Source organism: Aureobasidium melanogenum, assembly GCF_000721775.1.
Source record: "Aureobasidium melanogenum CBS 110374 unplaced genomic scaffold scaffold_16, whole genome shotgun sequence".
NCBI lineage: Eukaryota > Fungi > Ascomycota > Dothideomycetes > Dothideales > Saccotheciaceae > Aureobasidium > Aureobasidium melanogenum.
In genome coordinates, this window is record NW_024470068.1 from 108,735 (window position 1) to 133,214 (window position 24,480).

The following is a 24,480-nucleotide window of genomic DNA, read 5'->3' on the forward strand; positions in this document are numbered from 1 at the left end:
GATGATGATTGATAACGATCCTGGCCCGCTGGATGAATGATGCGGCCAGTAGAGCAGTCGTGAAACCCATGAAGAAGAAAGAAAAACGCTTAACCACCGAAACCGTAGAGGGTACCTGAGAAGAAATGTCAGTGACTGGATGAGATAAGAAGAGGCGGCGGGATGACTCACGGCCCTGGCGCTTGAGAGCGTAGACAACGTCGAGAGAGGTGACGGTCTTGCGCTTGGCGTGCTCAGTGTAGGTGACGGCGTCGCGGATAACACCCTCGAGGAAGGTCTTGAGAACACCACGGGTCTCCTCGTAGATCATGGCAGAGATACGCTTGACACCACCACGACGAGCGAGACGGCGGATAGCGGGCTTTGTGATACCCTGGATGTTGTCGCGCAAAATCTTGCGGTGACGCTTGGCACCACCCTTTCCAAGACCCTTGCCACCCTTGCCACCTATAGAGAAGAGGTGTTAGCTGTATGAAGATGGAAGGCGAATAGCTCTGGAGCGGGGTAAGCACTTACGGCCAGACATTGTGATAGAAGTTGTTTAAAGGTAAAGTGGGAAAGGTTGTTGTATAGACACGAAGTCTTTGAATGTGATAGAGTTGCTTGGTGGAAGAAGATGGGAGTGTGAATGGAGATTTAATTCGTGCGGAGGATGAGGTGTTTATGGACTTTGACGCGTGAAAGGAACGCGAGTTGAAATCACAAGGGCTGAAGCGAGGATCTGAGAAGGAAACCAAGATCAATCATTTTGGCTAATCCGAATCAAGAAGGAACGGCGCACGGACCAACTAGGAAGCCGCGAATCTGAGAAGTTGCCTCAAGCAAAGCAAGCAAGCGAATCTGTCAGTTGGAGCGTCTGCTTTCCTGCGTGTCTAAGCCAGCCCCAAACTGCGTGATCTTTTGCGCTTTCACTTTTGATTTTCCAGTCACCCACACTCGACGCCCAACGCCTATAAGTACACTTCCCCCACCCACCACTACTCCTCCTTTCTCATCATCCAACAACCATCTCTTCCATCCAACACAACATCTCAACAGTCATCATCTACAATGGCTCGCACTAAGCAAACTGCCCGTAAGTAATCACTTGCACACTATCCTTCATCATCGCCGCCGCCGTCTGCGCGTCGCTCTCACTGCCCGGGCGCGTTCTGACGCGTCTTTGGCCTTGACGCCACCGCATCTTCCATCAATCATCACGTCGCTTCATCGTCTACCATCATCAGTCGCTTACATTCATTCACAGGCAAGTCCACTGGTGGCAAGGCCCCCCGTAAGCAGCTCGCCTCCAAGGCTGCTCGCAAGTCCGCCCCCTCAACCGGTGGTGTCAAGAAGCCTCACCGCTACAAGCCCGGTACCGTCGCTCTCCGTGAGATCCGTCGCTACCAGAAGTCGACCGAGCTCCTCATCCGCAAGCTCCCCTTCCAGCGTCTGGTTCGTGAGATTGCTCAGGACTTCAAGTCGGACCTCCGCTTCCAGTCCTCCGCCATCGGTGCTCTCCAGGAGTCCGTTGAGGCTTACCTCGTCTCTCTCTTCGAGGACACCAACCTCTGCGCCATCCACGCCAAGCGTGTCACCATCCAGAGCAAGGACATCCAACTCGCCCGCCGCCTCCGTGGTGAGCGCTCTTAAGCGCCTCCATCATGACGACTTCTGATGCTCTCCCTACCATCAGCATCATATACCACCAACGAGAAGCTTGAGGATGGATGGTTTTGGGGGACATCATTGGAATGGCCGGCGTTGGTTTCTGACTTTCTTCTGAGTTTTCTTTTTATCAAGCAAGGGAATGACATGGGATTCGGGGTTTTTACTATCATGGGAGTGCACGAAAGTGTGCACACAGACTCGAGAGCATTGATTGTAACATAATGAAATGCCAACAGCAAGAGTGACCGGCCGGTACTCTTGCTTTCAACTTCAACAAACCTTTCCTCTTCCCATCTCTTGTGATATGTTCTTGACCGTCTTGCCTTTGACGACACCCTTCATGTTTTCTCGTGTACGCAATCTGTTTTCCTTTTATCATGTGTTTTTGGCAGTCTCCTGATCCGCGCCTCGGCTTGAAGCTCGGTATGTCATCCAAGCGCTGGTGGTCTGATGTAAGTGTCTCTACTTTGTGTCTCTTGTCCACGCTCTCTCTGCGATATCGAGCGATTTGTTTTATGCGTATTCCTTGATGATGCATACCATCATTACGTCGGCAGGTTGATGCCTATCGCCGACAGCATCTCCGGCGCACGCCATAGCGGCTCCGAAATGTCGCAGTCCCGAGCCGACTACCGAGCTCGCTCAACAATGTTGCAGTCCTTCTTTTTAAGATGACGCGATGTCTTCTAGACAGAATCAACCAACATGAACTCGTATACCCTTGCCGGACGAGGCAACAGGTTGTTATTGCGACTACGATTGAACGGTCAACGACGACTCAACTCGACGAAGCCTCAAAACCAAGCCAAAGATGTGCCAACACGCCCAACAACAATCCCAGGACCTGGAATGGGATGGATAGAGCCACTGAAAGAACCCTTTAGGGCATATGGTCGCATGCAAGATCGTTCGCCGTACATGACACAGTTATCGACGACGCTGGTCATTTACTTCCTGGGTGATCTGTCAGCCCAGAAAGTTGCCAGCGATGAACCCTATGACCCGTCCCGAGGTCTACGAGCGCTGATAATCGGCGGTATATCATCCATACCAAACTACAAGTGGTTCATGTTCCTGGGCAACCACTTCAACTACAAGTCGCATGTGAGATCTATTGCGACCAAGATTGTCATCAACCAGACCTTCTTCACACCATGCTTCAATACATACTTTTTTGGCATGCAGAGTTTGCTCTCTGGACAGACACTCGAGCAGACGAAGCAAAGAGTCATCGATACAGTGCCCGTCAGCTGGAAGAACAGTTGGAAGTTGTGGCCGGCAGTCACAGCATTCAGCTTTACTTTTGTGCCACCACAGAACAGAAGTGTGTTTGCAGGAGTGATTGCTATTGGATGGCAGACTTATCTGAGTTGGCTGAACATGAAGGCGCAGGAAGAGGAGGATGCAAAGGCCACGGTTTCTGCTGCAAAGGCACCTGTGACTGCCCCATCAACAGCGCTTCCTGCTGCATGAACACGAGAGAGACCGAGAGAGTATTGCCACAGCAAACATTCACTTCTCCTCCAGCAGACATCATAAGTCGTCGGACGGGTTGACCCAAATATGCTCCTGGCTCGCACTTGCAAGGACGTTCCTGGACCGACCTTGGGGCCACCTCTAGAGCACAACAGACACTCGCCTCATGAATCCAAGACATACGGGTGGAATCCCTGGGTTTAGAATTGTCTATTCCTCAACAAGTTCCACGGACTGGCAGGTTGATGGCTCGCTGCTAGTTATGCCCCCTTGGACTTCTACAGCAGGAGACGAACTGAGACAAAGGCTGTCCGCGAAGAGCGGTAATATGAACTACTTCGAAACAACATTCTGCAGTGAACAAGTTGTGCTCGATCATATCTAACAGGACGAGAAGGGCTCAGAAAGTATAGATATGAAATTCGAGGCAAGGTCAAGATCAGGAGAGAACATACCCGGAAAACCAGCACGGAACAGGTGATGAAAATATAGACCAATAGAACAATATTGTCCGAGGATACAAAATGTATGAGAAGATGACAAAGAAGTTTAACAAGTTCTGGTGAAAGTGTTTGGCGGAGAATGGACAAGTCAACTCCGCAGGCTTGGCGTCGGTGAAGCAGTGATGGCATCGACGAGAGCTCAAGGTATCCATCCACGCCTGAAGCACCAGCTCAATCACCCGAACATCCAACCTTTTCATCGTCGCATTTCGTCTACACCGTCGCCCTCTTCGTCTCGCACATCGCTCATTCCTAGCGATCGCCTCTATCTTCTCTTAGCATCACACTCAACACCCTCTCGCCTCACATCGTCATGGCGCAACAGGACACCGCCGCCCGCATCGCCGAAGCAAAGAAGCAGGCAAAGGACCACCCCCAACAGGCCGAACAGACCTTCAAGAGCATACTGGAACAAGGGCCTGGCAAGTCCGATGCCGCTGCTCGCGACTACGAGAATGCTTTGATGGGTCTCGGTGAGCTGTACCGCGATCACCGCCGCACAAACGACCTCGCCGAGCTTGTCCAGCAGACCAAGGCTGTTCTCTCATCACTCGCAAAGGCAAAGACTGCCAAGTTGGGTATGTATCGCCCTTGTCACATCACCCAACTGCACTCTCTAACCTGCTCGTGTGCCAGTGCGCCAACTGCTCGACCTCTTCACACCCATCCCCGATTCGCTCGAAACACAGATCTCCGTCACAAAGTCATGTATCGACTGGGCTGTTCAAGAACGTCGTGGTTTCCTGCGCCAGAACCTCGAGACACGGCTGGTCTCGCTATACATGCAAAAGCAAAGCTACTACGAATCTCTCACCCTCATCAACCGTCTGCTCAAGGAGCTGAAGCGTCTTGACGACAAGCTGGTCCTGGTCGAAGTCCAACTCCTCGAATCACGAGTATACCACGCACTCGGCAACGTTCCCAAGGGTCGCGCTGCCCTCACTTCCGCTCGCACATCTGCCGCTTCCGTCTACTGCCCGCCATTGTTGCAAGCTAACCTCGACATGCAGAGTGGTATGCTTCACGCTGAAGACGGTGACTTCAACACCGCCTACTCATACTTCATCGAAGCCCTCGATGGCTTCCACGCCCAGGACGAGACTGAGAAGGCAACCGCCAGCCTCATGTACATGCTTCTGTGCAAGATTATGCTCAACGCCAGCGACGACGTTAACAACCTCATGCAATCAAAGCACGCCCTCAAGTATGGTGGCAAGGGTCTGGACGCCATGAAGCAAGTCGCCAAAGCCCACAACGACCGTTCGCTTGAAGAGTACGAGACCGCCCTTGCCGACTACCGCCATCAACTCGCCTCCGACCGCTTTATCGCGACTCACCTCCGCCGCCTATATGATAACATGCTCGAGCAGAACCTCATCAAGGTCATCGAACCCTTCAGCCGCGTCGAGATTGCACACATCGCCAAGATGGTCGGTCTGGATGTCCACCAGGTCGAGCACAAGTTGAGTCAGATGATCTTGGATCGCGTCATTATCGGTGTCCTCGACCAAGGACAAGGCTGCCTCGAGATCTTTGACGAGCCCGAGCGCGATGCCCAGTACGACGCTGCCTTGAACACGATCGACAAGCTGAGCAACGTTGTTGATGTCCTTTACACCAACCAAGCTAGTCTGCTGGAGTAAGACTTTTCGCTTTGATGCTGCATTATCTGGCAAAGTGGAGTTCATGGATGGAAATGGAGATGAGGAAGTGTACTACTCATAGAAGCATGGGAAGAAAGCGAAAGTCGTCATCTCTCGAACACTCTTAATGAAATCAAAGAAGTTTCTCAATCTGTATCTGTCTTCGTAAACACTTTCACATGTCTGTAGAGGCAGTTGTGAGTCTCGTGGTCGCTCCTTCCTCATATCAATTGCTGTGGACAGGGTGACAGTGTTATCAAGCCCAAAAATCATTCGAAAGATCTATACCGATCTTTAAGATCATCTCTGACAAATACGAAGCTATCAAAATGCATAGTTTCATCTAGGGTTTAGACTGTGTGCAGAGGAAGTTGATCGTGCCGACGTATCTCTGTAGATCAACCCAATCTTGAAAAACAACTCTGATTTTCTACAGCCCGACATCAACTGCATGGTTTTGAGAACATTTCAAAAAAAAAAAAAAAGCATCGAATATCTTCCAGGGAGAGAGGAGGTTTAACACATGGTTATAGAAATGCACAAGATTGATACAAGCAGGAGGTACATCCAAAGAGAGATTACGATTTTGTTCTGAAATCAGGGGGTATGATGTGCTATCTCCTCCAAACCCTTGCTTTGTTACTCCTTCTTGGCCTCCTCTTTGCTCTTCCGCTCCTTCTTAACACCACGCACCAACTCAGCAATATCTTCGAATGAGACCTTGCCCATGTCAATCTTCTCAAAGGCAACACCACCCTCCTTGCATAATTTCCTAAGCCTCTCGCACTCATCATCCTGCCACTGCGATAGCAGATTGATCTCCACGATATGAGTTTTGTGCAGACGTTTACGACCAGTGGTTTTAGAACCAAGCATACGGCGTTTGATCAGTACCTGCACAGGTACATGCAGAAACAAGACGCACGAGTAGCGGGAGCAGTCGATAGGGGTATCGATATCTTGAGCGCCTTCTATGTGTCTTTCGTCTGATAGATAGGAGAAGCCGGTTGCGATGCCTGCATTGTCGACTACAGTGCATTCTCTAGCAATCTCTTGTGTGGTAGCAGCACGGAGAGCAAATTTGTGCTCTGCATCGGCATTTTCGAACTGATCAAGGCCGCGCGAGAGTTTGGAGAGGATAGCCGAAGTCTCGAAGAAGAGGTATTGCTCAGAGGGAAGGAGGTTTGAGAGCTCATTGAGGGTATAGCTCTTGCCGCAGCCAGGAAGACCATGTATAGCGATCATCAATGGACGTTCGGCGCGAGCTAGCTCGGCGACCTTGTCGAAGGGTGCGCCAAAGCCGATTCTAGTCGACCAGGACATGGTATGTGGTTGGTAGTGGGTACTAAACGCCATGGTTAGCTGCTTGTGTTAGTAACTAGGACAGAGAGAGGACACTGACTATAGTAGCAAAGAGTCTAGCTTGCTGCTGTGTCTAGAGTTGTAGCGTTCTAGCGACGCCCAGGAGATATAGAGATCTTTGGTGATCGAGGCTGATGTGGGCGGCAAGAGAGGGTAGACACAAGAACCATGCGTCAAGAGAGAGGGACAGGAGAGAACACAATGAAAGGATGTCGCGCTAGCGATGCTCGCGGACGAAAAAGATTGAGAGTGAATGCATCAAGGAAAAGCGAGTAGAATATGAGATCATTACCATTCGAGAAGGCATCGATCAGGTCCCGACCATCGACCGAACCAGGCTCCGGTCGTCAACAATGGAAGGTAGAATCTCCATTCGTCGTGAGCAATGCCCTCATGAGAAGATGATGTTGATCAGATATCGGAAAGCGATGTCGTTATTGTTCATCGGGAGCCACAACTCAGCTTGACGTATCCAAGACCTGGATATCGTGGGTCGAAAAGCAAGCCGAAGAAAGCAGGCGGATAACGATGCTAGTATGTATACCGAGGTCGCTGTCTCCTTGATGAGTCGAGTTTCTGTTTGTGATAGTGTTCAGTACATATGAGTCCAACGAGAGAACATCTTCGACATGTCTTTTGCCTCGCCATCTGGAGGTTTAGTAAGTCTTTCTTGCCCATCTCTAAAGTTCGAACATATACCCTTCCTTACAATGCATGAACGCAATACCACCAACAAGGCAAGCTTCTGTCGGAGAACGAGACTGTTTCAAGTACGGTCGTGGACGCCGTTGTCGTACTCGGGTGCCTTTGCGTGCAGTGCTGGAAGCAATTCATGACAATGGCCATGGCTTGTTTCTTCCTCAGTTGTTTTTGCTGCTTCTTCTGGATGCACTCTTCAATCTGGAAGTTGACTCCGACATTGAGGACTGGACATAGAGAGGAGTAAGGTCTAAAAGGCAGTCAGAAAGAGAGTGATAGAAGATGGTAGTGTTAGTGACGGACACATAGAGCAAACAGGCAACAGTGCCTCTGACTTTCACTTGGCAGGAATGGAGGGCGATTGAGAGATGTGACATCAGTTGTTGAACTCACTTACTGCTTGAGAGGAAGGCGTCAATGGTGGCCAATACCTTCCATACCTCCCATGTGCCAAACCATGTAACGAGTGCAGTTATAAAAATGCACAATATTATTGGTGATCAGACAGTGTCCATTGAGAGACGACAATTCATCGGCTCTCTGTGGCCAAGCCTCCATTTCCGAACACATTTGTGTCTTTTTATAGTGTACACTTTGCTCTTTACTGTGGAGAGAGTACGAAGGAAGTTACAAACTAGCACACGGGAAGGTATCATCAGCATCATGATCATCATGATCGCCATCTTGGCACAATCACGAAGGCTTCCCGAAGGCATTGGGGACATAAAATAGTGAAAGAGAAATCAATTTCGCATAATCAACAATCGTCTAATCGTAGCATCAATAGTAGAAAGAAACCAGGTCTGCGATGCCAGCGAAGTCATCAACTGAAAACAAAACAAGTGCCTCGAGGGCCAGGTATCCTTCAGAAGCAGAACAAGAAGAAAAAAATCAAAATCCTCATCAATGCCAATGCGCCCATTTTCCACCTCATCATTCATTATTACAACGCATTCTCCTCCGGAAAGAAAACATGAGAAAATCAAGCAAAAGAAACAAGGAAAAAAGTTGAGAGCCACCCGACTTTGTGCGGATGATCAGAATGCACAATTGCTCCAGCTTTGTTGCCTCTAACAGATCAAGCAGCCTGGTTCTCGTCCACAGTAGCAGGAACGACAGCGCCAGCAAAGTAGTCACCGTGACCCTGAAGTGCGCCGGTGGGTAGGTCTGAACCAATGCCAGAGTCACTGGGAGGAGCATAGTCTCCATGGTCCTTAGCAACAGCAGCTTCGACGGGCAAAGCAGGAGTTTCAGGCTCGACATGACGCTCGCTCTCAAGGTCACTGTCGTAGTCCTCCTCTTGGATGGTGGAGCGGTCCATAGTGCTGCGAATGGTGCTACCAATGCTGGTGCGGCGATCAATCTCGCTGCCAGTCATGTAGCTTCCAGTGTCATAAGTGCCCAGCGTGCCCAAGCTAGTGCGACGGCCGTCTTCGGTCATGTCAGATTGAGATCCGGTCCAAGCACTCTGGCTTCCAGCGTAGCTAACACTGCGTCTGCTGCTGTTGTAATACGAAGAGTCGAGACTGTCACGGCTAACAGGGCGAGAGTCGTAATCACGACTCTGAGGACGGTACTCCGAATCTCTACTCACAGGTCGAGATCCACCATAGTTGCTGTCAATCTCAGTAACTTCTTCGATATCATTCTCCTTGTCGGCTGCAGCACGAGCTGTACCCCAAGAGATCTTGCGAAGCTTGTTATGCTTGAGAGATTGACTGCGATTGATTGAGCCTTGAGCCGAAACCAGGCTAGGGGCAGTAGCAGCATATGCAGCAGCGCCAGAGGGTAGGTTACGACTGATTTGGCTGAGAGACATGATACGACGTTCACCAGTGTTGGGAGTGGTACCAGTCTTCTTGGGCATGCCACGAGTCTTCATAGCCAGTGCATGGCTTTGCAAAAGGCTGGGTGTGGTAGGAGCGGGAAGCTGTGTGGTCGAAGCATCGCTGGGCAAGCGCAGATCACGCATAGGTTTTTTCTTAGGAGAAGTCTTAGGAGTCTTTTGCGTAAGAAGCATGGTGCGGGAGTGATCAATCAAGCCCTCAAGAATGCGACGTTCCAAGGCATCAGCCTTCTCGTCCATGATATGCAGCTCCTCACGTCTGATCTCCAAGGCAGTGTGAAGAGAAGAGACATCACCGGTGAGACGAGCCTTCTGCGCAGCTAGAGCATCCTTCTCGGCACGAAGAGCCTCAACAACGGCTTGAAGACTTTCCTTCTCTTCGTTGAGAGAGGAAATATCAGACTCAATGTTGTCCTTCTGAACCTGGCGACGCTCAAGGAGAAGAGCAAGCTCCTCAGCCTCGCGTTCCTTGCTCTCTTGACCATCGGTGATCTGCTTTTGCTGAAGAGCAACAAAGGCGGAGACTTCGGCGGCAGTGTCCTTGACTTGAGCATGGATCTCGTCCAAGCGTTCCATCTGAGCCGTGGCTGCACCAGCTTCACCAGCAAGATTGACAAGAGTGTCGAGCTTCTCATGGACAGCAGTATCGTTGACAAGCTTGTCGAGTTTCTCGTGGACAGCAGTATCATCGTACTTCTCGACGGGCTCGATGGGTGCAGGCAACAAAGCAGGAAGAGCTCCCTTAAGCTCTTCCGTCTGTGCACTGAGATTCTCTGAGAAGTGGTTCTTGAGATTCTCAGCAAAGAGACCTTCGATGTGAGTCTTCGATTCTTCTTGGGCGGTGCGAATGGTGTCATGGACCGTCTTGGCCTGTTCCTCAGCGGTAGCAGCAAGTTGTTGGGAGTACTCGTAGTGAGCGCTAACAAGAGCATGAAGCTCCTTGAGAGACATGGAGAACTGAGGGTTGTACTCAGTGGACTCTCCTTGGAGTAGAGCAATAGCCTCAGCAACCTTGACAATTTCATCACGAGTAGTCTGATGCTCAGTCTTCAGGCCGTCGTTATGCTCATCCATCTTGAGCATAGCACCCTCGACCTTCTCGAATACAGTCTTCGAGTCCTCGGAGATCTTCTCGGTTGCCTCGTTGAAGGAGGGGATGAACGCAGTCAAGGAAGTGCCAAGAGTGTCGATAGAGAGCTTTAGCTCGTCAGTCATCTCCTTTGTGCTGTTCAACATCTCCTTCTGCTGCTCGACCTGCTCTTCCATGGACTTCGCCTTCTCATGTGCTGCAGCTTGAGCATCGTCGTACTTGCTCATCAGACCATCGAAGCAAGAATCGACCTTTTCAGTAACAGCAGCCACAATAGCATCCTTGTGCTCCGCGTGTTTCTCGAGCAAAGTAGAATTGTTCTGCTCGTGATCAATCTTGATGCCACCCAAAGACTCATGAGAACGCTCGAACTCGTTCTTTACAGTCTCCAAGAGCTCCTTGATGTCAGCCCCAATACCTTCGTCACCAGCGACCTTGTCGTCGATCGACTTGATGGCTTCTTCAATGTCGGTCATGCCAGGAGTACCTTCCTCGACCTTGGCGAGAATCTCGGCCTTGACCTCTTCCAAGAAAGTCTTGACACCGGTGATAGCCTCTGACATCTCTTCGGCCTCCTTTCTACGGTCGTCAAAAGCCTTGGCAGTGATGGCGATGTCGTTCTCGTATCCTTCTCTGACCTTGTCGTGACTCTCGCGGAAGTCGTTAATGAGGCCAGTAATCTGTTCCACATCCGCCTTGGAAGGCAGTGCTTCGGGGTCAGGTAGGTTCAGCTCCGAGATCTTTTCCTTGATCTCAGTGCAAAGCATGCCCAGAGCATCGAGGTCTGCCTTGTCCAAGCGAGGAGCCGACTCTTCTTCCTCGTCCTCGGCAGCCTTCTTGGACTTTGAGTCTTCGAAAGCAGCGGCGAGATCCTTCAGTAGGACCTCAACAACGGTGACGTCCTCCTTGGTAGCAAGGCTATCTATAGTCTCCTTGGCACTGCGAACAACTGCCTCAACATCCTGCAATTGTTCTCTGCTGGCGGTAGTAGCAGGAAGCTCCTCGAGCTGCGCCTTGGTGTTGCGTAGCAGAGTCTCGATGGCATCAGTGTCTTCCTTGGTGACGGCGTTGTCAAGCTCTGCCTTCTCCTTTTCAGCCATGACCAAAAGAGTGTCTTGAATTTGTCGGAGTGTCTCTTCCATGCTGGACAGGTCCTCCTTCATGGCAATTCCTTCAGCTGGAGCTGCTGATGCAGTAGGCATATCGCCGATACTGGCAGCTAGACCCTCGACCTTGATGTGCAACTGCGCAAATAGAGCTTCCATTCTCTCCTTGAGGCTGACGGGGTGAGCAGCCTGATCTTCTGCACCTAAGTCACGAGATCCTTCTTCTCCATCGGCAAGAATGAGCTCGCTACCCAGAGCAGTGGAGGGACGGTCGCCGCCAGTCAGCTTCTCCATATCAGCTCGGAGACTAGCAACACCATCCTTCAAGGTCTCAAGGATCTCGTAGTTGACAGTCATATCCACAGGCTTGTCCATGATCTTGGCGACGTCAGAGCGCATGTTATCAAGACCTTCATTCAGAGTATCCATAAGCTCGTTATTGAGGGTTCTGTGCATCTCAGGATTGTCGATCTTCTTCTCAAGCGACGACTGGAGATCATCCAAACCAAGTCTGACAGCATCGAGGACTTCTTCTGTGTCGGCGCGGGAGCCACCTGTACCTAAAGAATGGCGGATTTGTTGGAATTCTCCTTGGATAGCCTCCAAAAGGGCTGTGTTGACACCTGAGCCACTGCTGGCAGCAGCAATCTCATCCAGACGAGTTCTTATCTCTTCTAGCGGCGCCTGAGTAGGTTCTTCACCATTGTTCTCGCCGTTGCTGAGAACAAGACCCTTGGTGGTGGACTCACGGAAAGTCTCCAATTGCTCCTTGAGAACAGCTAGAGTTTCGGCATGAGCCTCACCCTGCTCGGAGCTCATCTGCATACGAATTGTGTCGACGGCCTCACGAATGGATTCGATCATCTCATCTCTCTCAGCAGCAGCACCGGACTTCAAAAGAGTGTTGGCCAATGTCTCACGAAGATGAGCCAGCTCATCCTTCATGGAGAGTAGAAGTTCGTTGTCAGATGTGCCGTCTTCGCGGTTGCCGACCTTATCATGAAGAGCGTCCAAGCTTTCCTGGAGAGACTCGATGACTTCGGCCTTGTGAGTATTTGATCCAGCAATGACGGCGTCACGTAAAGCTTCGAATTCAGCCTTCATGGCTTCCATGACTTCCTCGTTGGTCTCATCGAGAAGACCACGGCTAGCGGTCTGGTTCTTGAGCTCCAAGAAACCAGCTTCGAGAGCAACGAGTATTTCAGAAGTACTCGAAGGACCACCTTCTTCACCTCCCCGGGAGCCGAGGCCGCTGACTGCTTCATGCAGATGCTCAAATTCAGCTTTGATGTAATCGATCATCTCGTTGCGACCGTTGGTAGGACCTTCAGCACAATAGCCTTGGACATCACCACGGAGCTGTTCAAGACCAGTTCTGACGACATCAACAATCTCATCCTTGCCAGTAACGTCCTGAGCACGGTCGACGTAGGACTCGACTTCATGGCGCAGAGACTCAAGACCATCCTTGATAGCATCCAGAACCTGCTCGGTATCACGACCGTTAGCAGCGGAATACTGCTTGAATTCAACCTTCATCTCTTCTATGAGATTACGAAGTTGATCCAGGACTTGCTCGCCGAAGCTGCCGAAAGGAAGGGTTGACCCATCAAGACTGGCCTTGACGGCGTCAAACAGATCGTCCTTGCTGATCTCGAACTCGCGAGGAGCATGAGGTCCGTGGTTTTCAAGGCCTTCCTTGACTGCTCCAAGAACAATCGCATGAGTGGCAGCATCGTCAGGACCTGCAGACTTGAGTTCTTCGATAGATTGACGAATAGAAGCCAGTAAGTCCTCCTTGAACGAGGCCATCTCATCGACTGGTCTGGGAGGGTTGAACTCTTGAAGAGCACGTTGCATAGCAGATTCAACCTCCTCGATATTGGCACCAGGTGCTGCAGAGGGCTCCTTGTTGGATTGGTATTCGTGCAAGCCTTCCTTCAGAACAGAAAGAATCTCGTCACGTTCAAGACCGAATTGCTGAAGTTCAATCTCAGGCCTGAACTCCTCGATAGCATCCTTGACTGCCTCGAGAATGCTTGCCCTATCAAGACCTTCTGACTGAGGTTGAGCCTGAACAAGAGCCGAGTTATGTTCTGTGATAGCGCTCTTGACCATGTCGTACATGTCCTTGTTCTTGTTCTCGTCTTGGTGGTTGGCCATGACAAGTTGTTGCGAGTTCTGCTGGATGATGTGCTCCATGTGCTCTCTGAGCTGAGATAGACCTTGGCTGACAATTTCCTCCACATCGGTCTTGATCTGTGAGCCGTCTTCGGCAACCCTAGCAGTGGAATTGGCCTGGTCGAGCTGACGACCTAGCTCACGACCCATGCCCAACACTTCACCTCTGAGATTTTGGAGAAGAGCCTTGATCTCATTGCTCAAGCCACCGCTCTGGGAAGTGCTGTCCTTGATCTTGTGAAGAAGTCTAAGAATATCAGCGCTCATGGCTTCGATGGCTTTTGACTTTTGTTCGTCGTCTTGAGCGTCTGATGAATGGCGGACAAGAGCATGGCTGCCCGATTTCTCCTTTATGAAGTCAGAGAGCTCGGCCACCTTCTGAGCAGTTTCGATAGCCTGGACATTATCCCTGCTGTGCTTGTCGAGGAGCTCTGATAGAGTGGACAGGAGACGATCCTGGCCATCCTTGGTGACCATTTCGCGAATGATCTTCTCCAGCATTGCAACACTAGCGGCACCGTCCATGGAGAAAGGGTTGGGACTGCCAGGGTCGAGGAAGCTGCCATGGCTGTTCGAGCGAGGCAGAGAACCAAATGGTCGTCCTCCAGCAGGTGGTGAGGTCAGACCCTTGTTCTCGAGAAGACCCAGACCAAAGGCGGATGATCTTCCGCCGAAGACAGAGCCAGCATCAGAAGCGTTGACGTTAGAGAGTAGGTCGCGCAAGTTTCGACGAATCTCCTCATCACGGCTATCGGCAGCTTGCTTCAGACCGATCAAGTCAGCAGCATTGTCCTTGCTGCGACGGTTCAACTGCGCCATCTCCTTTTGCATGCCAGAAGTAATGTTCGTGATATTCGTAAGTTGTGCCATCATCTCATTTAAGGTCTTGGGTTCGCGAGAGGAGGAAGAGTTCGTGACGTCGTGAAGCGAAGTATCGGGATCGCGAGCGGCCATGGTCTGTAGAGCGAGCATGGTGGCCGAGGGGGGAGTGTTCTCGCCCAGAATGGCTCTGGGACGAGAGGCAGGACGAAGATTGGGTGCATCTCGAAGAGCATTTCTGTCGGCTGGTGTGGGTGTGGAGTGATCCTGAGGAGGACTTGAGAAGTAGTCGGCATCGGCTGGGCGCGTGGGCGAGCCTTGAGAGTTTGCAGTCGATCTAGAGGTAGGTCTCTCTGGAGAAGTGTTGCGCATTCCATCAAGGTAGGTGCGAAGGTCTCGGACACTTCCAGTCTGGAGAGATTGTAGACGACGGTGATGAGCACCTTTGATCAACGACTTGTCGGGAGAAGTAGAAGGCGGTGGGTTTGTGGTATAGACGCTGGCGGGCATGCTCTCACGGGCACGCTCGGTCAGCCTTTGGGCGGTGGCCTGGATGTTAGCCGAAGCATTGGATCGTGTGGCCAGGCCAGGCGAGTTGGGTGGAATAGGCAATGGTGGAGGGGCTCTGTCTGGGTCTGAGCTATCCCACCTGAGTTTGGAGAGATGACGAGTCAGTCCCATGGTCGCATGTTGGGTTGTCAGGGCAGTGTTTCAAGACTTACATGGGCACCGACTGGCGACCAGAGTCGATTGACTCGCGATCGCTGTAACTAGGCATGCTGAGGAATGTGAATGTGCTGTGGTCTGATGATGCTGATAAGGCGAGCAAGTGGGCGAGTGCTCAAGAATGCACGCTAATCTGGTGAGAGCGTCACAACAACAATGGCATTGTACGCAGACTGGGTATCTCAAAGGAATTCGCAAAAGGCACAGAATCAGGTCGTGGCAGAAGTGATGCAGTACAGACGAGAAATTGAGAGCAGAAACGGTTGGAGAGAACCGTTGTGGTGAGTTAACGCAGGGCAGATGTGTAGATAATAGGTCATGTTTAAGCGCGGACGCCCAACTAAGTTGACTTGGACTGTTTACACAGCACAACACGATGCAGCCTCTCTGCGTTGCTACGGGCATCTTAATCCCGATCCGCGAGGCTAGTGAGCCCAACTCCGTTCACCGCTTGCTTGGCAGTCCTTTGCGCTGCGGCCAATGAGAACCCAGCCGCTCGACGCGCTGGCGGCACTTCCCGACGTCCGACCGCACTGCGAAATTCGCCTAGCCCACCGAAAGCTGCCGCCTCAAGATTTCGAAGGCCAGACGATTTTGACCGACAAGACATACTAACCGTCCCAACCCAGCAGCCATGAAGTGTACGTCCAGCGCATGTTCCTGCAGTCTCGATTGCGATATGGAGACTGTCACTTGCGACCAGCGAATGCTGACAGTGTCTGTCTAGTCCTTAAGGTCGGCCGTGTTGCCATCATCAGCCGTGGCAGATATGCAGGCAAGAAGGTACGACAATCATTCTTCTGAAGAGCGGACGATCGACGAGACGGAGCGACACATACGAACAATGAAAGGGCGCCGCACATGCACACAGAAAGAGCCAGGATCTGTTATGGGAAGGAAAAAGATCAAAACGCACAACCACCTCCGACCGTCGAACCGCAATTCGCATATACACCGCCGAACATGCCACTTACACAGTCTCGCTTTAGGTCGTCATCATCCAGCCCGTTGACCAGGGTACCAAGTCCCACCCCTTCCCTCACGCCCTCGTCGCCGGCATTGAGCGCTACCCTCAGCAAGTCACCCGCCGCATGTCCAAGGGTCGCCAGGCCAAGCGCTCAAAGGTCAAGCCTTTCATCAAGGTCGTCAACTACAACCACATCATGCCCACCCGCTACACTCTTGAGCTCGAGGGCCTGAAGGGTGCCGTCACCAACGACACCTTCAAGGAGGTTTCGCAAAGAGAGGACGCCAAGAAGAACATCAAGAAGGCCCTCGAGGAGCGTTACCAGAGCGGCAAGAACAAGTGGTTCTTCACTCCTCTCAGTATGATGACACTCCAGTCCTTGTCAAATTCGGGCACACCACTAACATGTACCCTCTTACAGGATTCTAAACGACTCGACAATGCGCGGTGCACTTCTTGGTTGGGGGAGTCTTCAAAAATTACTTCATGGACACGGGGGACTCAAGACTTAGCTGTCTTTTAACGCATGATCATGGGACATAGCGAGTCAAAATACCAACGTCTCGAAACAAAAAGGAAAAGTTCAAAAAAATTCTTCCGACCCTATGTTCAAAGTCCACCAGCAACAAGTGCAAGGATCTTGGTCAAAAGTTTGGAAGCGATACCACCGAATGAGAAAACGTCAACACCACCGATCTTGCGACGAATTGCATTAAAAGATTCTTTTCCACCGAACAACATAACTGCGAGCAAGGACGACTGTTATGGAGTCTATGGCTGCCGACACTTGCTGTTCACGACTGTTATCCACGCGCAATGTTCAGTCTTGTCTCACACTTGAAATGCAGCGAAAAGTTATGCCTGTGATGCTTGTTCACTCAATCTAGCTTACCACGCTTCACATGTGACGTTTTTCCTTCTAACATCTAGCCTTGTCTCTGTCCGATTCAGATTATTGAGTTGTGACATGCATTCCTGTGGGTTATTCTTGTAGGTCTTTCCTTTCCTCAAGCCTGTCCGGTACTCACCATCACATGTCTCGTCACGTTACGCTGTCGTGTATGATCCTCAAACAACACAATCTTTTACATGCTCTCCTAACTCATAGCCAACTAGACAATCGTAAATCGATTTGGTAGTGCCACATGTCAGAGAAGAGAGTATATTTCTCGACGTCAACCTGCCTATCGTACACCTCTCCTGTCTCTAGCCTATAATTACACGCTCATCACCCTTAATCTATTCGTCCTCACTCAATCAAAGTATCCAAGCAGACCAGCTCCCAGTCCCAACGCAATCGGTGTCAGCCCCCAATGCACCCACTCCATGCCCTTGCGTTGCTTTCTGGCCACCCACCCATCGCCAAGCGCAGTAACAACCACCGCCATGGTCGTCCAACCTAGAGTTTTGATGTTGCCGTATCTCCAGACAGCGACCATAGACAGTCCAAGTGAAAGTTCTCGGAAACCGTACAGTGGGACGAGTAGATCGATTAATCTTTGAGATTCAGGTGCCGAGGGTGTGTCGAGACCAAAGGCTCCGATGACAGAGCGTGGGCTGAAGACTGCGGCAGATCCGCCTACAACGAGGAGATGGCCGAGGACGCCGGCGGAGTTGACGAGCAAAGGCGAGGTTGACAAAGTCATGATTGGAGGAGACTTGTGATGCCGTTATAGCCTTTGAAAATGTTCTGATTTTGATCAACAAGTAATGGATGATTTATGTTATGGTGTGGTCGTTATCAGATCCTCGCACTCGTAGCTTGCTTAAATACCAATCTCGATCGGTGCAATGTTGGACCGTCAGCAAAATTCCGGTGTTCCTAAAGCCGACATGAATCCCTTGCATACAGAAAGAAGACCAAAGCTGCCTTGCCTGGAGTAAGCGTGATTCTCTCACGGATGATTGCTAAGCAAATCATGGCTTGAGTCATTGCGGCTTTAACTGCATTCTCCATTCTTGTCACGTTGGAAGCTTATATCAAACGCAAATACCTCTACCAAAACATCGCCTGACGCAAGATGCCGAAGTCGAAAAAGATTCTCACGACCAAAGATGTGCCTCCTAAATTTCTGGAGGCTGCATTCATGGTGGGCCATGTTCCACAAATGGCATTACAGTCCGACCCACGCATTTCCTATTCACTCTATATCCCACCCGAGCCGTACAAATCACTTGCCGCAAACGCAAGTGATAGCAAGTTAAAAAAGTTACCACTCTTGGTAAACATCCACGGAACCAGACGAAATCTCTCCGCCATCTATGGCGATCTCAAGACCTTCGCCGACTCAACGCCTTGTGCTGTCTTGCAACCTTTGTTTCCAGCTGGCCTTGAAGGACCTAATGACTTAGACTCGTACAAGAAGCTCAGATCCAAGAGTGTATGCTCCGACCTCGCTCTGCTGTCGATGCTTGATGAGGTTGCTACTCGGTGGCCACATATCGATACGGACAAAATCTTCCTCATGGGCTTCTCTGGTGGTGGACAACTCGCACAGCGCTTTCTTTATGTCTACCCTGAACGGCTCTCTGCTGTCAGTATAGGAGCTCCTGGCAAGGTTACTCTTCTTGATGAACTACAAGATTGGCCTAAAGGCATCAAAAATGTTCAACACGTGTTTGACCGTCCCATTGATCTGAGTCTGATCAAAGCTGTCGATATCCATATGGTTGTCGGAAGCAAGGATATAGGAGCTCATGGTGGTGACGATTTCAAGAAGTGGCAGCAAGCGATGAAGGTCAAAGCCAAGGATGCTGGCTCCAATGAAGAAGCTACTCTAACCAGCAATATCGATGCCTCAGGAGTCGGGCAAGGCAGACTAGGCACTTTGCAAGAAGTCCAAAGATCATGGGAAGAACAAGGTATTGAGACTCGACTCGACATCGTTGATGGTGTAGGTCACTCGGCCGACGGTGTTCGAGGCTGTGTTCTGGATTTCCTCAGACCTCTCATGCAGGGATGTAACAAGACTTAGTTTTCACGCACTTTTGACCTCGGATGTTTCAGTGCAGCTGTTGATGTGCTAGAATCTCCAGTAAGAAGCAGTTCGATCGCTTCAACATGCCAGTGTTCTACTACCAATCACACTACAGACCAAGCGAAACAGTCCTATCCAGACAAGAGGCTGACCTCGATTTCTCTAATTACAGCTACAGAGGGAACAAATTGGTAATGAGTTCTTGCAAAAGAACAAAACGTACAGCAGCAGGGATTCCCACGTGGTCACCCACCGTAGTACTAATCTGCCGTTCAACTGCTTATGTATGGCAGAGCGGACGGGATGCCCAGTTTTCAGCTGACTGTGGCCGTACGTGGTGGACAACCTCCTAGATATGAATATATCCTCTAATCCAGCCCATGACACATCGACTCTTCCTCACAGACCCAGATGTTTGATTGTCCGAATCACGTTTCCGATCATGTTTACTTGCGTCTCCCTTTCTATCGCAGCCCACTCTGCCGTCCATCCTCTAGTATCGTCAACACTGATGGGCATTGCATGCAAGCTGACAATCATCTCGGGATCCTCTTGTGGCCCCCAACCAGCCCAAACACTCGCAGCACCGCGAAGTTGACCTTTTAGCTTTCGCAACCAAGGATGAACGAGACTGACAAATTGCCTGACGGTCACAAAATGACCTGCTTCAGCCACAACCTCAAGACGAGGTCCTTTCCCGGGACGATCTTTACCACAACAGCGTTCTACAACGCCTTCGCTGTCAAAACCAGGTGGCTCGCAATCTTTATCGAAGTCATCTGAATCCGCGTGAAGACCATGTACCTCGATCCATTCACGAGCGTACTTATTGAGATTTTCAATAGAGACAACGATGGATGAGACTGGTGGGCAGTGTCAAACTGATTTTCAGATGCAATGCGTAAAGGAATATGGCTCTCCTTTTGAATCCGCGTTTGTGGGGCCATCGAGAATAGAGATGCAATCGGAGACATTGTCGCTGGTGAGATTCCACTGCAGGCGTAGCAAGTCTGGCGATGCATGAGGCGATGTGTCCGCTGTCAGAAGGCTTTCATAGCTTGGATATGAAGTCGGCATGTTTCGAGTGACCTTTTGTAGCGTCTGGCCGCTTAATGTGTTCTACAGACTTTGTCATTTGGTGATGCTCCTACCCACCTTGTCATTGCCTAATTGTTCGAGTTTGGGGCCGTGTTGTTGACATGGCGGCTTCCATCATCACCTGTTCCACGTTAGGGAGTCATGCTATGCTGACTCAGCAACAGATGGATATACTCGGAGTAGCATCTCATGATCACGGCAGCAACTTCCGCGTAGCAGTTTTGAGACTATCGTCTAGGGCTTTTGGCGGCTGAAAGCCCTAAGTGATCGCAATCTTCATCCCCTAGCATGGCAAACCATGAATCGCGGTTCTGATATGAACTCTGTGCAGTGTGAAGTGAGTTTTTCATAAGCCTTTCCTCCTCGGAAGACGGTTCATTTCCTCGGCTTCCCATTGGAAGAAAGGGTCAATGTGGGGAAGTGCGTAGCATTCACATCGAATCATTGGTGCAAGTGGGAAGACAAAGTACAAGATACATGGGAAGCCCTCTTGATGAGGAATTGACAAAGAGGAGGGCATCTTCAACTTGAGAGTCATGAACAAGATTTGGGAGTCATGCTTACGCAGGATCTCACGAGCCGCGGATAGTTCATTTTGTAGGCATCAAAGGTCTTGGCCTCGGTAGTCTGCCGCATATTCAGGGTCTTGATGCATGATTTGCAGGATTGCAAATGCTCTAGGGACATCTTTCCCTTTCTCAAATCGTTATAGACACTTGTAGTTGCTGATGTTGATCCCTAGAGCAAAGGGCCGAAGAATCGATTCAAGACAAAAACTAAGATGAAGCCCGTCATGTGGTCGAGTCAAAACAAATGTGCTCTGAGTTAGCACATGCTTGTCAAGCAAGTGTTGGCGTGGTAATGGTATAGGCGCTCTCATCCATGATCCACATAGCTAACACAGCATTCTTTCAACAAAGCACATTCGAGTGCTTTTGTTTGTTGTCGTCTGCCACTGATGTTGTGTCTTCAGAGGGTCTAACTCCTGCATCATGCGTTCATGCATGAGGGCGGATGCGGGACCAGGGTGTTCCGCCCAGCAGTAGTTGAAAACGATCAACCTAACGTCTTTTACGCGCCAACCAGCTCCAACGGTGCGTACCAAACTGTTCTAATTATCGAGTCATCTACCAAAGCTCAACGCGGGCACAAAGGGCCCGAAATCGACGTTGTTGTGTGCTTCTCGCATGCAAGATATACGAGCATGCACAGAACAGCATTGCAGGATCTCCTTATAGCTTGGCTAGTAATAATCGGAACGCATATCTAGAATAGAGTTCGATATAACATACATACCCGAGGTCAACTGCGCTATCGCATATGTACTGCTGATGCCATCCGGAAGCTACCTATCGATGAGGTTTTGTTGCTCGTCACGCTGCATCAAAAACTTGAATCTTATGTAATGTACGAGCAAAATTGTCGGTATGTAGCTAGGTGAATTTCGGTAGACGAAGATGACAGTAAGAGGATGTAGTCGACCCGGAATGCCAGCCGATAGGCCTGCTCGATTCCTTTCTTGTAGCTTCAAGCGAGCAGCAACGCCGATCAGTAACTCGGCAGATATCGAAAGCAGATCTGTTGGGTACGGCAGTCAAGATCTTGCAGCTGCAGCGCTGCTTTTTTGGAATTGACAGGTGAGATATCGACTCGTGACTCTGTTTAGCAGAGACGCGGACCATTGTTTGTGTATGGTCATGTGTGCGATCAACGATTGGCATTGTCACCCAAAGCCTCGACTGAGCTCTTGTTCAGTGAAATGATCGACAATGACTCTGACTTGTAAGACACATGGACAGCACAAAAACGAAATCTAATCAGATCCTTTCCTTCCCGACCAGCATCGGAACTCTACCTTGTCGTGTAAAAAGCTTGGAGAAGATTGTCGCAATGCGAGTCAGAGCGTGAAGCGCTGTGCAAAGCTGCGAGACGAGCAGGCCTGATTCAGAAGGAGCGAATGGCAGAGACTCAAAAGTCAAAACGAGAGTGGTGGGCATGGCAGTGCTCACGACGATGGTAGCACGCCACCGGGTGATTGTTTAGTGGTCAAAGAGTGGTACTCTCAAGGTCCCACAGTGGTTAGGAGAGGATATTCATTCGGGGATCAGAGCGGTTAGCTTATCAGGGTTCCACGCCAGAGCATTGAACGATGGTCGAAAGGCGGGAGGATTGGGGACGAGACAGGCATTGAACTCTAATAGACGACAAACAGCAGTTCTCGGTCAGCCATCAGAGCAAGGATGGCTGGCGGCTTGAGAAGCGTTGAAGGAGCTCGTGTGATTCCATTAGGTTGAGCATGTCGGAACAATGTGGACAGATAATGCAGTGGACGCGTTCGTGAAGAAAAAAAGGTTCAAAGCGGACGGTGGAGACGAATGCTTAGTGCTTGGCTGCTCGAGTGAGGCAGGTGAAGCGTTGCGGTCTCGCAGCAGTTGGCAGAAGGCGCCGCCGTGTTGCTCCGGGACAAAAGAATTGAGTTGGGTTGAATTGCTGAGAGTGGAACACCCCCGCAGCGCGCACAGGTACTTTTGGGTCAGTTCGGGTCGGGCTGCAAGTGCAATTGCGAGTGCAGCAAAAGCTCGTGGGTTGCTGTTGCTTTCAGGGAAAACAAGCTCTTGGTGCTAGTTGCTAGGTAGTTGCTAGCTGAGTCGAGCGAGGCTAACTAACGACAAGACCCTCTTCTCCTCCATCGTTTGTCTTTTGTTCGCACCTGCCCCGACGACTCTCTTGTTGCTGCTGTTGCTGCTGCTGATATACCCAGCTTTTTGTTGCTGCCGTTGCCGTTTGGCTTTATCATCCTGCGCCTTCGCTCCTGCCGCCCCCCCTTGAAGCCTTGGCCCCGGCGTCTTTACGTGCGTTAGCTACAGCCTCAGAACAATATCCCTGTATCTGTCAAGTGCCAGCGCTCTCATCTGCTGCTGCTGCTGCTGCTCTTGCCTTGCTTGCTGCGCGTCTGCTGTTCTCGATCCCATTACTGCCTGATCGACCATCTGCACCGCTTAACGATCCTGTACACGCGCGCCAAAACTGTCCGACCGCTGCAGCATTCGACCGCCCGCCGCCGAGATTGAGCTTCGCAGATCCTTCGCACACGACGCACCACAGCTACACCTACTCCTTCCGCAACTCTAGCCTGCATTCATCTCACCACTCAAGATGGCGGGAAAAATGACCTTGTACAAGCTGGTCGTGCTTGGAGACGGCGGTGTCGGCAAGACCGCCCTCACCATCCAGGTATGTGCTAACCTGCCGCTCTGAGGAATGCGAGCACCAACGCTGACGACATGCACAGCTCTGTCTGAATCACTTTGTCGAAACTTACGATCCCACCATTGAAGACTCATACCGCAAACAGGTTCAGATTGACGGCCAATCATGCATGCTCGAAGTGCTCGACACAGCGGGCCAGGAAGAGTATGTCTCGTTGCGAGACCAGTGGATCCGCGATGGTGAAGGCTTCGTCCTGGTATACAGCATATCCTCACGCGCCTCGTTCCAGCGCATCAAGAAGTTCTACAGCCAGATCCAACGCGTCAAGGAGTCTGCACAAGCCGGTTCACCCACCTACCCTGGCTCACCCAGTCTTTCCGCCCCCGCATCATCTGGTCCTGCTCCCGTCATGCTTGTGGGAAACAAGTGTGATCGTGTCACCGAGCGCGAGGTATCCACCCAAGAAGGCGCTGCTCTCGCTCGTGAGCTGGGCTGCGAGTTCGTCGAGGCTTCAGCTAAGAACTGCGTCAATGTCGAGAAGGCTTTCTACGATGTCGTCCGTCAACTACGCCGCCAAAGACACAACTCTTCTGGTGGAAGAAGCGGTGACCGCAAGAAAGACTCTGGACGTTCGCATACTGGTGGCAGTGGCGGAACTGTCAAAAAGTCTAAACGATCTGGCGGAAAGTGTGTTATTCTCTGAGCGCCAACCTTGTTCATTTCTGCGCCTTATCACGACGACCATATGACTTCGCAGAGCCTTATTTCCATTCGACCATGTCATTTGCCTTTACCATCGCCATGACGACGACCGACTTCTTCCCTCGACCATCATACCTCTCCCTTCTCTCTATTTCTCGGCATGGCACTTGATGAAAGTTTTGGATTCGTCAACTTTTCCGCATCGATACCACGGACTTGAGCCCGACAATACACCAGGCTCGTTAACAAGTCAACCAAAGTGCCCAGGGTCATGGACGAACTCACCTTCAGCTGTTTATAGCCCCTGTTGGTGCCAGCAGGGCTTCCTGCCGATCTTTGCTTCCTGCTTCGAGCCTCACCGTTCATTGTCCAACTTTGTCAGCCATGACAGGCCTCCGTCCTACCGACGGTTCTCTCCTGCTTA

The 24,480-nt window shown here is 50.8% G+C and overlaps 11 protein-coding genes across 11 annotated transcripts; 6 read left to right on the plus strand and 5 right to left on the minus strand.

The window, feature by feature from the left end:
- Positions 1 to 89: 89 nt before the first annotated feature.
- M437DRAFT_52714 (histone H4) lies at positions 90 to 442 on the minus strand (the record flags this gene model as incomplete). Its single annotated transcript, XM_041022401.1, has 2 exons — positions 90 to 115; positions 172 to 442. Coding segments are annotated over 2 exons (297 nt in total), but the record flags the coding sequence as incomplete, so codon positions are not given.
- Positions 443 to 1,050: 608 nt separating this feature from the next.
- On the plus strand, positions 1,051 to 1,632 carry M437DRAFT_52728 (histone cluster 1, H3g protein; the record flags this gene model as incomplete). Its single annotated transcript, XM_041022404.1, has 2 exons — positions 1,051 to 1,075; positions 1,247 to 1,632. The coding sequence occupies 2 exons, from the start codon at positions 1,051 to 1,053 to the stop codon at positions 1,630 to 1,632; spliced, it is 411 nt and encodes a 136-aa protein (XP_040878119.1).
- An 867-nt stretch (positions 1,633 to 2,499) lies between these two features.
- On the plus strand, positions 2,500 to 3,123 carry M437DRAFT_52756 (uncharacterized protein; the record flags this gene model as incomplete). The annotated part of the gene is made up of 1 exon (XM_041022409.1): positions 2,500 to 3,123. The coding sequence occupies one exon, from the start codon at positions 2,500 to 2,502 to the stop codon at positions 3,121 to 3,123; it is 624 nt and encodes a 207-aa protein (XP_040878120.1).
- Positions 3,124 to 3,942: 819 nt separating this feature from the next.
- On the plus strand, positions 3,943 to 5,272 carry M437DRAFT_76672 (PCI-domain-containing protein; the record flags this gene model as incomplete). The annotated part of the gene is made up of 2 exons (XM_041026666.1): positions 3,943 to 4,207; positions 4,266 to 5,272. 2 exons carry the CDS (start codon positions 3,943 to 3,945, stop codon positions 5,270 to 5,272), a joined length of 1,272 nt encoding a protein of 423 aa, XP_040878121.1.
- Positions 5,273 to 5,911: 639 nt separating this feature from the next.
- On the minus strand, positions 5,912 to 6,595 carry M437DRAFT_76673 (uncharacterized protein; the record flags this gene model as incomplete). Its single annotated transcript, XM_041026667.1, has 1 exon — positions 5,912 to 6,595. The coding sequence occupies one exon, from the start codon at positions 6,593 to 6,595 to the stop codon at positions 5,912 to 5,914; it is 684 nt and encodes a 227-aa protein (XP_040878122.1).
- A 1,816-nt stretch (positions 6,596 to 8,411) lies between these two features.
- M437DRAFT_52623 (uncharacterized protein) lies at positions 8,412 to 15,056 on the minus strand (the record flags this gene model as incomplete). Its single annotated transcript, XM_041022392.1, has 3 exons — positions 8,412 to 9,920; positions 10,041 to 12,049; positions 12,596 to 15,056. The coding sequence occupies 3 exons, from the start codon at positions 15,054 to 15,056 to the stop codon at positions 8,412 to 8,414; spliced, it is 5,979 nt and encodes a 1,992-aa protein (XP_040878123.1).
- Positions 15,057 to 15,735: 679 nt separating this feature from the next.
- Positions 15,736 to 16,497, plus strand: M437DRAFT_67485 (uncharacterized protein; the record flags this gene model as incomplete). Its single annotated transcript, XM_041024948.1, has 4 exons — positions 15,736 to 15,742; positions 15,829 to 15,884; positions 16,091 to 16,427; positions 16,490 to 16,497. The coding sequence occupies 4 exons, from the start codon at positions 15,736 to 15,738 to the stop codon at positions 16,495 to 16,497; spliced, it is 408 nt and encodes a 135-aa protein (XP_040878124.1).
- Positions 16,498 to 17,321: 824 nt separating this feature from the next.
- On the minus strand, positions 17,322 to 17,714 carry M437DRAFT_52640 (uncharacterized protein; the record flags this gene model as incomplete). Its single annotated transcript, XM_041022394.1, has 1 exon — positions 17,322 to 17,714. The coding sequence occupies one exon, from the start codon at positions 17,712 to 17,714 to the stop codon at positions 17,322 to 17,324; it is 393 nt and encodes a 130-aa protein (XP_040878125.1).
- Positions 17,715 to 18,089: 375 nt separating this feature from the next.
- Positions 18,090 to 19,043, plus strand: M437DRAFT_76677 (poly hydrolase; the record flags this gene model as incomplete). The annotated part of the gene is made up of 1 exon (XM_041026668.1): positions 18,090 to 19,043. One exon carries the CDS (start codon positions 18,090 to 18,092, stop codon positions 19,041 to 19,043), a length of 954 nt encoding a protein of 317 aa, XP_040878126.1.
- Positions 19,044 to 19,445: 402 nt separating this feature from the next.
- M437DRAFT_76678 (uncharacterized protein) lies at positions 19,446 to 20,123 on the minus strand (the record flags this gene model as incomplete). Its single annotated transcript, XM_041026669.1, has 2 exons — positions 19,446 to 19,871; positions 20,019 to 20,123. The coding sequence occupies 2 exons, from the start codon at positions 20,121 to 20,123 to the stop codon at positions 19,446 to 19,448; spliced, it is 531 nt and encodes a 176-aa protein (XP_040878127.1).
- Positions 20,124 to 23,300: 3,177 nt separating this feature from the next.
- On the plus strand, positions 23,301 to 24,057 carry M437DRAFT_67488 (ras small monomeric GTPase-like protein RasB; the record flags this gene model as incomplete). Its single annotated transcript, XM_041024949.1, has 2 exons — positions 23,301 to 23,378; positions 23,437 to 24,057. The coding sequence occupies 2 exons, from the start codon at positions 23,301 to 23,303 to the stop codon at positions 24,055 to 24,057; spliced, it is 699 nt and encodes a 232-aa protein (XP_040878128.1).
- Positions 24,058 to 24,480: the final 423 nt, after the last annotated feature.